Source organism: Embiotoca jacksoni, unplaced genomic scaffold (genome assembly GCF_022577435.1).
Source record: "Embiotoca jacksoni isolate LCO1_2020_lvr unplaced genomic scaffold, fEmbJac1.0.p SCAF_13, whole genome shotgun sequence".
In the NCBI taxonomy this organism is placed as follows: Eukaryota; Metazoa; Chordata; class Actinopteri; family Embiotocidae; genus Embiotoca; species Embiotoca jacksoni.
This window is the reverse complement of record NW_027185263.1, coordinates 9,727,929-9,740,027: the sequence shown is the minus strand read 5'-3', so window position 1 is coordinate 9,740,027 and position 12,099 is coordinate 9,727,929. Positions and strand designations below refer to the sequence as shown.

General features: G+C 37.7%; 1 protein-coding gene across 1 annotated transcript in view; it reads right to left on the bottom strand.

Moving 5' to 3' along the window:
- Nucleotides 1-4,664: 4,664 nt before the first annotated feature.
- Nucleotides 4,665-12,099, bottom strand: part of mtnr1bb (melatonin receptor 1Bb) — a 40,585-nt gene continuing 33,150 nt past the window's right edge. Inside the window, exon 4 of the mRNA XM_069146338.1 lies at nt 4,665-11,516. Coding sequence (XP_069002439.1) covers nt 11,094-11,516 — 423 coding nt within the window. The 3' untranslated portion in view covers nt 4,665-11,093. The remainder of the gene's footprint in view (nt 11,517-12,099) is intronic.

Sequence of the window (12,099 nt, the reverse complement as noted above, 5' to 3'; positions counted from 1 at the left end):
AAATGGAAAAACTGGAGAAGAATAATGACACACACAAAAAAAAAAGATTCACAACCTTTTTATCCTTCATAAAAGTATTCTCAAAGGCATCCCAAGAACAAAAGACTACTAATTGGAAGTAATATGACTCCCTTTTGACATTTTGACATAACGATAAATTAAAAAATATTCATGTAAAATCATGGGCTTCACTCACCAAAAGAGCTCAGTCAATGTGGATCAGATCTGACGAGTACTAAATGCCCTTCACACGTACTGTACTGCTTTAAAAACTTCATCTTGGTTTTCAATCTCAAAGGTGTATGGAGGGCAAAAGGCCAGGGTCTAGATTAAAGCCTGCTCAACCAATTATGTGCTCCCTGCCCATTTCTATTTAAGATGAAGTTGCTCATTAACTCTGCTGATTGAGTTTACTGATGATAAAAACACTTATCCATTCTTAATTTTAATAACTTATCAGATAGATAAATTCACATTTCAGTCTGTATTTAATGCTTCACAATCATAATTTTCATCCACACGCCAAGTGAATCTTGGCTTTTTACCCATTAGATTAATTCACATTCAGATTCAGTGACAAAATGTGCTTGCATCAGAGCCGTTGTGTGAGATGACAGTCAATGTAGTATATTTTTCCCGTAACCTTAGAAATAATCATGTACAGTCCAAAACTATTTGAATATGTGAATTAACACATTATTATTTTGGAACATTGCGTATTGGAGGTAGATGAAGATAATATAGGGGTGGAAAGGTGGTGCAGGGTGATTTGAGAAAGGAGTTATGGGGTGATTGTTGAACAGACAAAGCTACAGTTTATGTGGGAATAGAATACATTAATTTTATGGGAAAGAAAATCGGTGAGACACTTCTTTGAGGTGGGCACTGATGTCAATTAACATTTAAACAACAATTGTACTCTCATAGATTGTTTGAGGGGTATAACAACATACTTAAGGTTGTGATTTGGCCAGTGATTTGTCCTTTTTGTTTCAATACACAATAAACAGCTCGTCCTTTTCCTGTTTAGCCTATCACGGTTGCTGTAAGGGTGCGCCTCATCTCTTAACCCACTGCGTGCGTGGTTTCCACTCCGTCACTGACACTCACACTCACAATCACATCTACAATTTAGAGCTCCCATTTCACCTCACCGCCATGTCACTGGACTGTGGGATTGAAATGGTGCATCTGGTAGAAGTCCACACAGACGACCCACAGGGCAAGGGAAACATGCGAACAGCAACAGAGATGGACACTTTGCCACTATAAATAGTCTAACATAAGCATGTGAGAAGAGTAGGTGAGAGTTACTGTACTCTTTAAATGTGTTTAACAATAGACATGAGTGACAGCACAATAATAAAAATGAGAGTCTCAAAAACGAAAAGATTTTAAAAGTGGATCCATGTGTTTTTATGCACATGTAGACATGAGTCATTACTTTATCATGAGGTAGGGTTGTAAAGAGACAAAGTACAACTGAAACCAGTTAAATCGAAAACTATTAAATGTATGAAACCACACCCATGAGTGCAGTGAAGTATAAAATTGAAAAGCATATTTCAGTGATTTACAACGCAAATATGACTTTATTAGCAGAACGATCTCCAGTATGTCCAGAGGTAATATTGATGATATTGGATGGCAGCTGAGAGACTACTGACTTTGGGCATTATGCTGTGATAAAACAGACTGAAAAGAAAATGAAAATTGGAATACTTAATCTCCATCGCTGAACACTCAGCCAGATTCAGAGGAGCATGACAGGTTGGCTGCTTTACAGCTTCGGTTTGTTTAGGACTGTTGATTTTGTTACAGAGAAGGGCCGGTGTCTGTAGTGTCTGCAGTGTCTGTTGTCATGACAACCATGGGGCAGTACCGGAGTTCTCAGCAGCTATCAGCTGTCTTCAGGCTCCCGTGGTCCTCGGCAAAGAGCAGACAGCTGACTCCTGTAGCAGCTCGTTGCCGTACTTCGGGCAGTTGCAAAGTACAGTAATTGAAAGTGTTTGAAGTTGAGCGGCGATGTGACCGAGATTGTTGTTCTTCAGCAGCAGAAGAGGAGCTTGTTGGCAGCAGGGACACAAGCTGTAATCTGGATAAGGCAGTTCAGCGTCAATGCCTTTGGACGTCCTTGTCTGTCGGCCATGCTTGTGAACCTAGTCTGGTTCCAAGAAAATAGTTTAACTGTGGCTGGTAAGACTTACAAAGTTAACAGGCGAGGATGATTGAAAAGTCATTTCTGTGATAGAAACAGAAATTATAGTCATCCATTTATTTTGTAAAGGAAAGGTCATCCCTGTTTTTTGTTGTTCCAGCTCAAACTTATTTAACCCTTAACAAGCTGTTGCTCACCAGGATCAGTTACTTCAAACTCTGCAGCCAAGCACTGACCAAAATTCTTGGAAAAAGGTACCTCTATGAATTATGTCAGACTTACGTTTTGGAATATACAGATGTATTTCCATACAATGCAATGACAAAGCCATATTTAATTTGAAGTCTTGGGTTTGAATATTTTCTTTAGTTTAAACATCATACCGTATCTTCTGTGAAGTACTGAACCAATCGAGCATAAACATGATACCTTTAGGATACCCCAAAGTAATAAAAGGGCAAAACTGAACATAATACCTTTATGATAGCCCAAAGTAATAAAAGGGCAAAAGTAATAAAAGGGCAAAACTGAACATAATAAGAGTAATTCCAACAATTGTGTTTATAATCAATCATAGAAAATGGAAATGGAGAATTGAAGAACACTGTTTTATAGACATACAGTGTCAGTTTACATTCTTACAGAATATAAGAAACCACGAGTCGTTTGATCCTTTTTGCTCTGAAAAGCCTGCTGAGTTCTGGTCAACAGGGAAGTAAGTACTTGGCATGCTATTTCTGTCTGAAATGTGAAGTGGTCCATATGTCAAAAGGCCACAGAGGTTTAAAGCAAATGTTTTCTGAATCCCAGATTTGGGGCATTTGTTTTTTTCTCCATTTTACAGTACACATACCTGCTCTCTCTGGCACAAATAAATTCCTAAGGAAACGTATTTAATTAAAAGTAAATTAAACTCTCCAAGTAAAGATCCATCACAGACGACTAACCTCATAATATCAGTGATGATGATGATGATACATTAAATACTTGTAATTTCATAAAACAGTGCCCTTTAATCTTTGTTTTAAAATGAAATGAAATTGTATAATATTATTTTGGGTGGAATTAATACATGGATTAATAAAGTTAATCTAATGCATGGATTATCTTTGTTAATCCATGCATTAGGTGCAATTGAAGCCCCCTTTTTAATGTTTTAATCAGAATTATTAAATGGCAAACACAAGCTGTGAGTTAAGCCTAGTTATGAAAATTGCCTGGTTATTGGGTGACAGAGACATCAGCTCGAAAGAGTGCAAACTCTTTGTTGATCTGTTGAACTTGTGATATTCACCGTGCCACTTGCCAATCAGGTACTGCAGCTGGAGACGGCATCTTTTTTGGTGGAGAGTTTGAAGTATGGCAGTAATGAGTAGAACAAAGTTATTTTGCTTACCCTATAATTGCTTTGACACCAGCTGACCTTCTAGTCTGTGGCAACATATTCTCTTTTTTTAGTGACAAGGACACAGACTGGAGGGTTACAGTTAAATGTACACCTTTGGACAATTCAGGATTTTCTATCCCATATATTTTCCAGAAATTACCATGTTATCTTTATCAAAATGTTTAATGTAGAGAAAGTGTTTTATGAGTGAGTATTATTGTGTGGCTTGCCAGTGCGGCCGATTGTCTTCTCCCTTTAATACCCCATTATAGTGGTGTTGTGTGCATTGAGTTTGATTATTAGGGTGAGACAAGACCACCATCTGGATATTATCCCCTGCAATTATGAGCAAGCTGCAGTTTCTCTAAACCACATACTCCTTTCTTAATCATAGTCTCTGCCTCCAGAGCTGGATCACCTCCAGCCACTTGTCCGTGTCCTGCTGTCTGCTAAAATCTAATCTGCATTTACTTATTCTGTCTGGCAGTTCATTTCCTCTCACACACTCTGGAGTGATGAAAGAAAATGGAATGATGTTTACTGTAGGACTGTAAATTAATTGAAAACTGTGAATTTCAAGATGAATTTAAAGTTCATGATTAAACAAGTATAAAATTCAAAAGAGAAGATTTCTCTTTTCACAAGCGCAGCAAGAATCTCTAATGTGACCCAACTTTACATTTAACCCCACAAGCTGCTTACCCCAATTTAAATCCTCACCTTTTCCACAACTAAAGGCAGCAGTGTGCTTTCTGGATCAAACCATCCATCCACCGGCATAAAAACAGTCAGACATGCACTGCAAGTGCAATGTAGCAGGGCCTGATGGCAGGAGGGAGTTCAAAGCATGCACCACTTGCTGGCAAAAGCTGTCTAACTCCAATTCAACCTAATTCTGTGGCTTAAGAGGGTACCTCATCAACAGCAAATTATATTTAAACACTCTGGCATCATGGTCTACAAAGAGAAATGTTTTGATTTTAGTGGATTCTGGCTTTTAAGAAACCTTTTAACCACACACCAACAGCTGAAATATGGAACACAGTGTTGGAAAATGAAGCAACAAAGGTTCCTCTTTTCTTAGTGTGTTGATTTCACAGATGAGCAACACCAACCAAGTATGATATATCACTTTTATTTTCCATAACATTGTGTTTCAGGAGAGCTGTACACATAATGCATATCTTTTTACACATAGTTCGTTTTAATGAGACTCGGTTTCGAACACCCAAGTCTTTTGAGTGTTGAAATTTTTAATTCCATTACATTCCACAGATTTCCCTTTGGTTACTCAGACCATCCTCTGGCCATCCTGGCTTGCCCCTGTTTGTAAATCCTTGTTAATGAACATCGGTCGTACTAAATAAGATCAGACAAGCATGCACATTCGCACAGCCTCTGGAACAGCAGACATTTATCATGACACAAATAATCAAGTGGCTAAATGCCTGAAATGCAAGTCCAGTCAACAATTTCCAACTATGAGGGTAAACGAGACAATTCAAATATTGCCTAGTTTACTTTGGTGCCTCTTAACACCAAAAAAGTAATAAAGCATTACAAGTTTTTTTTTCCCACAAAAGTTATTTATGACATTAAGATACACACTCAATTGCCACATTTAATTAGTTACAAACTGTGTTTATGACTCCCACAGCCTTTGCATGGATGTTCGGTAACAGCATCAGGTCAGCATGAACAGGACGTTGTGTGTAACGTCGCAAACATATAATTTGACTCATGCCTCAAAGATTACAGGCAGCAAGCAAACATAAATGCTACCTGTGGCTAATGAGCTGCAGACAATTAAGAGGTCACTGAGTGTAAATATTAATCAGGTGAAAAGCACTTGTGCTTTGCAAACATTTTCATTGCCTTTTTTTTATTTTTTTTATTTTAATGCTTTTGTAGTCATAGTTTTATCGTGTAGATTAGTTTGTTGTTTGTAAACACTACAGGAGTTGCGTACATGACTATATTTCACTTTTTTCTGTGGTTTGTCATTGTTTTTCCTATGACAGTATATTGTAAGTGCATTCAATTATGTTCCCAAGGCTTATCATTTTATTTTCTTCTTTGTGAAGGTACCTTGCGCATAATTTGTTCAACGTTGCATCCTTTTCTGTCTGTAGCTGTCAGCTAGTGTTGTAATGCGTTAATCCATTATTGACACACACACACACACACACACACACACACACACACACACACACACACACACACATGCGCTCAAATACACACACAAATGGGTACTGTGGAGAGAGTTTGACCAGATCAAAATGAAGGACATAAACTGTGATGCTTCAGAGTTGACACGTTAATCATGTACCTGCATGTTTCAGCCTTATAAAAACTGTGAGGCAAGATTAGTCTTGTCTGTGTCGTAGCTCAGCGCTGGTGGGTGTTGGTTGGTGATAGTGGAGAATATGTGAATTCTTCTTCTCTTTAACTTGTCAGTTGCCGGTTTCTGCATAGCAGACAGTAACACTGATTTAAAAGCTATTGCATACTGAGCAACAGCCTTAATTAGTATATCACTGTGAATTTGCTTCGTTCTAGTGTCTTGATGGCCATCCTAATTGAACCAATTTTAATAAATTCTGACCTCATCAAGTCCTATGGGTTGGCCTGTAATTAAGAAATCTATCTGTTAAAGGAAGTAAAATGAAGCCAGTGTGTTTTGTAGTAGCGATTAAAGTGCAAGCCTTTCAAATGCAAAGTGGCAGCTGCACTTATGCAACTTTTTCCTTCATAACACAAAAAAAAAATGGTGGAAATAAAAAGTCAAAATTATCAGGGGATTCTTCTTTTAGGAGGATGTCAACCGTGCATGAATATTTCGCAGGGCAATTGGGGAGGGTGTGAGAGGGACTCCAACGACATAATGTGGAAATTTGACAGGCAGAAAGAGTGTGTCACCTCGTTGAGTGCCGCACTCAAAGGGATTAGTGACACACAAAAAAGCCTCAGCTTTCATCTTCCAATGAAAAACAGTAACAACCTTCACTGCTTACTTCCTTGTGTTTATATTTTTTTGAGGCAGAATTGTATTTACACCATGAGGAAGTAAATTGAAAATGTGTTTTTGAATTACCATAGGTTCACAATTTTTTTGACTTGGAAATTAAATGTTGTTTTGATTAATGTGCAGTCATACATAGCACAAGCACACCATTGGCTTCAGTTGGAACACATACTTTGCTGCAGCATCTCACCTGATGTAAACACAGTCCAGCATGGCAGTCAAACAGCAGGATATATTTTCTTTTTTTTTTTAAAGAGTGAGCTCACACAGTCGCCAGGCATTAAGATAGTTGTTTGTGACCATTTTAATAATGACAGCTTTTCAATTTTAACAATTCAAAAACAAGATTGTTTTTTTTATTTAGAGGACCAAAATAATTGCTTAATTGGAATGTGGTACAGCAGCAGTGTGGTTAGTTTTAAAACTAAAGCTGTGAAGTTGTGGCGTGTGTGATGGGAAACAGCATTTTAATTACATTCAGGTTAAAAACAGTGAACCTATCCTTTAAGCTAGCAAGCAAGTTATCCTATTTGGTGGCATGGAGAAATTAGCCCAAAGCGAGAATGCAAGGAGTGAGCATAGAGAACATAAATGAACATAGTTACATAATTTTGCCATAGGGTCTATAGAAAGAAAACACAAAGGAGAAAAAGATAATATTTGTTCTTCTCTTTCAGCAATTGAGTCTCCTGCCTGAGGTGTGTGAAGTTCTGCGTTATGTAGCAGAGAAAACTTTCTATAGACAACTGTCCTGAATACATAAAAAATAGCGGAATGGAGGCAAACCAGGTTTGCTGAATGAGTTCATTCTTAATAGAAACTATGGCACTTGCCGTAATATTTTAAAGTTTGACACTATTGTATTAATTGTAAGGCAGTAGTTCTGAATGAAAAAAAAAGAAAAAAAAGACCTTAAGGGACCAAAGGTGTTTGAGATTTACCCCAGAAAAAGCATGACAAAGTGTTTGTACCCTCTCTACCTATACTACCCATGTCTTTGGTTTAAATTGAAATTTTCACTTCCCTTCAAGTGCACCTAAAACTCTCTCCAGATGTTTACACAGCACCATCACTTTTTTTAGGTTTTGTTGTTGTGCGGCTGTGTCTTCCCCTCAAGCGACTCGGACACCACTTCTGCTTCCGTAATGCTGAAATTACCTTCCCAAACATCTGTCAGGAGAGCAGATTCCCTTCCTATTTTTACCTGAATCCCATCTTTTCAAAATATACTTAATATACCCCAGTTTTCTGCTTTTCTCTGCACCACAAATGTCATTGTTTGCTTCCAAACATTCCTTCTCTGCTTACAATGCTCTCACATCAGTCCTATGAGTATTTATAGCCTCACTTTCCACTTTGCATCTGTTACAGTACCATTCTTGATCTATATCTTTGCACATTTTACCCTGTATAAGAGCACACAAATGTGCTGCTAAATGAATTTAAATGTTAAACATTAAAAAGGTTTCAGCATTCTTAGATATTTGATTTGTGCAATTTGAAGTTGTGTCCATCACTATACACTAGGAAACAAATGTATTTACTGATGCAATGCATGTGCGAATTAAGCAAGAGGTTGTTTTAGATGCACTTTGCAACCGTAGTGGGTGTTAATGGGAGGTTAAATATTATCCAATAATAAACTCAATTACGTGGGATTATTGAGTTTCAAATATTTATATATAAAAAAACACATTTTGAATACATCTCCAATAACAATATACCACAGTTAAAAACCACACTGACACTAATTTACAAAATATCCCTTTAAAATGTCTTCAGACTCCCTCATGTGGCACCTAATACACTGCAAATGTTTCAGACAACTGTATATCACAACAAAATGTTCGGTAGGCACCCTGAGATGGGAATACAGATATGAGCTGTACCTTCTCAACAATCTACATCACTTAACCCTCCTGTTGTCCTTGGGTCAAAATGACCCGCAGCTGTGTTCAACCAAGTTCTATTTCATTTTCATATTTTTTGGGATCATTGGTGATGAGGAAGCTGTGAGGGTTTCTTTAAAGAATGATGACCAATGATCCCAAAAAATATAGAAATAAAATAGAACTTGGTTGAACACATTTTGACCCAAGGACAACAGGAGGGTTAAAATAACTTTTCAATGAAGAGGGAATGACTGTCACTCTTATGACACTTCCCTTAATGTACTCTGCTTGATTTTCTTTGTTTTAGTTCCACAGTGAAAGCATCATAATGTGTCCCTGGCGAAATAAGTTTTTTAAATTAGAAAATAAATGAAGAGCATTAATTAACTAAATAAGTTACCTATGAAATGAAAAGCTAAAGGTTTGCATAAGTATTTCAGAATGAAGAATGAGAGTCACCACTGCATTAGACTACACACCACACATTGTACAGCATGTGATGTAGGAGGCAGAGGAACACGTGCCCGTCCAATATTGCTTCTGCAAAGTCAGTAAATGTATTAATCCACTGACTTTTTCATAGGCAGGAGAACATCCTGAACTTGCCGTGTATCTTTGTTACATTATCACGTGGACTGGAAAGGTACATCATTTAAAGTTAATCAGTAATATACTGTGACATCTTCCTAAAATATGGATGCACTAAGGTTGAGGGGCTTGCTCAGTTAACTGAACATTGTTTTTAAGATGCAATGATGTAGAATGGTGAAGGATATCTTGGATTGTGACACCTGCTGTGTTTTGAATTGCATAGCAAAATCATCCATGCTGCTGCACCTGGCTATTTGGTGAAATTGAACAACTTATTGCATTGTGATTTTGTTAACATATTGACATCAGTGTGAAGTCTCTCTGTCATACTGTCCTGCTCGATGGGTGTTCTCCTGTGGTGGAAGAAGTACTCGAATCTTCTACTAAAGTAGAAGTACAAAAGGATAAAAAGTACTCATTGTGCAGAATGGCCCATTTTCACAGTAGTGAATATGATATTATTGGACTGCAGTTATTGATGCATTTATAGCTAGAACTTACATGCCTGAATGTTGCATCAGATAAAGGGGCAGCACTGTCAGGAAGAATGTCAAGATTTATCGGTATTGACGAAAACTGGGATATTTAAAAACATAAACATTGATAGCATGTTAATGTGTAAAATGATAATACTATAAATAATCCAGTGTCAGATTCAAACATAGTAGGTGGAGGTATTGCCATGCAAAGTCATTTTGGCACTCTACCGCTCCCTAGAGGAGTTACCCTTCGTTAAGAGTTAACTTTTGGATTTCTGTAAAAGAGATACTTGAAGATAGTTTGCTTGTCCTGAAATGGTGAATGTTACATAAAGGTCTTAGTTGTGTTGTTAAAGCTTAGTTATCATGACTTTGGGCTGGACAGTATTTTGTCCTTGTTATTTGTTAGGCAGTCGCAGAGAAGTGAGACAGGGCCAAGCACCCATGTTTGAATCAATGGATAAGAAAAGAAAAGCAGATACACTGAGTCTATGTAAGGATGAAGTCATCACTAAAGACAGGACACTTTTTTAGTAAATATACTTAGCTACTTTCCACCACTGATGTTCTCTAAATTAAAATCACTCCAGAGTTACTGTGCCCCATCCTATAAATTGGTATTGCAAGAAAGTTACCAGACAAAAAAAATTTAGCAGCTGTGAAATATGGGTGATATGTAGACGGATGTTTACAGCGGCAATAGTGGACATTTACGTATCCTCCACCTGCTACATCACACGCATGTTTGTTCTCGGACTTAAAAAAACCCAACTATAACAGACATGTTGATTAGCACATGACATGATTTGGTGCTAGTTTTGCTGATGACTTGATTTGTGTCGTCCATCAGTGACTTAATATCCTGAATAAATTTACAATGTTCATTACTAAGTTGTTGTTTCTTGTTCTTTGCAGTTCAAGAGGGTCAGACCAGGCAGTATTAAGTGTATGCTACTGCAGCATTTAGGCTTAATGTGTAAATCTGACCACTTTACTGTCACCATGTAAAACTATCAGACTGACATTAGATATTATTGACAGACATACATTATCTCCTCCTCTACTAATCTACCATTCAGGTGAGGCGAGTTGTACTATTTGAGGCTTTTGAAGTTACTAAACAGAGGTGTATATTTACCACTGTACCCAGTTTTGTGAAATATGTCTAAGAGTCTACAGCAGCAGACATTAAAGGATATCACATTTTTAATGTAATATTAATGTACCATTCAGATTGTTAAGAGTAACACAGTAACAATATGAAACCGCAATACATGGCTCAGTTCTCACAGGACGTTAATAACATCTCTAAAGGGTTTGCTCTGTTAGCACAGTCACAATTTGAAAAATCAATCTTATTTCGCATTTAAAAAGTTGTTGAACAATAAATCTTCATAAACTCAGTATCCTAATGGTATCATTCGTCATTGCTCTTCTGTAAACTACTCGAAAACAAAGCCATGTGTTTAAGTTTCATCTGTTACTTGTTATTCTTTAGCTGCACAACTGGATATCACATAAAAAGAGGAATTACCATTCAACTGGCTCAAGGATCCAGATTTCATTCTTTGTTTGTGCGATCTCTGATGGACTCATTGTTGTTGAGTGGTGGAGGCGGCGATTGCTTGCTCCTCATGCTCCTGCCATCTGTGGCAGCTCGCGAAGTCTCTGTCACAAACAGCCGAGTCACCCAGACAGAGGTGACAATGCGTTTGTACTCATTCCTGAAATTCCTGTTGAGCAAGCCATAGATGATGGCATTCAGACAACTATTGAAGTAGGCCATGAAGTAGCTGACCACAAAAAGCCACTCGGGGATGCGGGGAGCCACACGGGACGGATCTATTGCCACCGCCAAACCAATCAGGTTAAGTGGAGCCCAGCAAATGGCGAACAGCACAAATACCACAAACATGGTGATGAAATTCCGCAAGTCACTTGGTCTGAGACGAGGGCTCTCCTCGGTCTTCACTTTACGTCGAACCTTGAAATAATGAACACATACAAGATGGGAATTAGACAGTAAATGATGTCAGAAGGCTCCATTCACTCTCTGCCTCAGTGTTTCCCACATTTAGATGCACAAAAACAACCCACACAGAAACACACAGATATCCACACATAAAACCCTTTGAGGGATCGGCTCCATCTGCCCATCAAGTATAATGTCTCTGCTGAAATCACAGGCACTAACTTTGCCAAATTTTTACAGCCTTCAGAGTGTGTTTTAAACCTGCGTATCCTAGTAATTAAATGCTACCTGTCAAAAAAGATTTCACTGACAAGATGATGTATTTTGTCAGTGTATTCTGAAATTTAAAAAATTACACTGGTCCAGTAATGGGTCAATTATTAAAGGTCAGAATCTCGAAAACTTTAAATGACCATATGTTCTACATTACAGGTCCAAATTGGACAAACCTTTAAGGCTGATGGATCTTGTTACTACTGACTCATGGGGTTTCTAAAGTGGATGGCATGTTTACTGTTTATTTGGTTGGTGTCATTCCAAAACCTCCCTAATTAATAGCTTTTTTTGAGCCTTTAGAGTCATAAATAACCACATA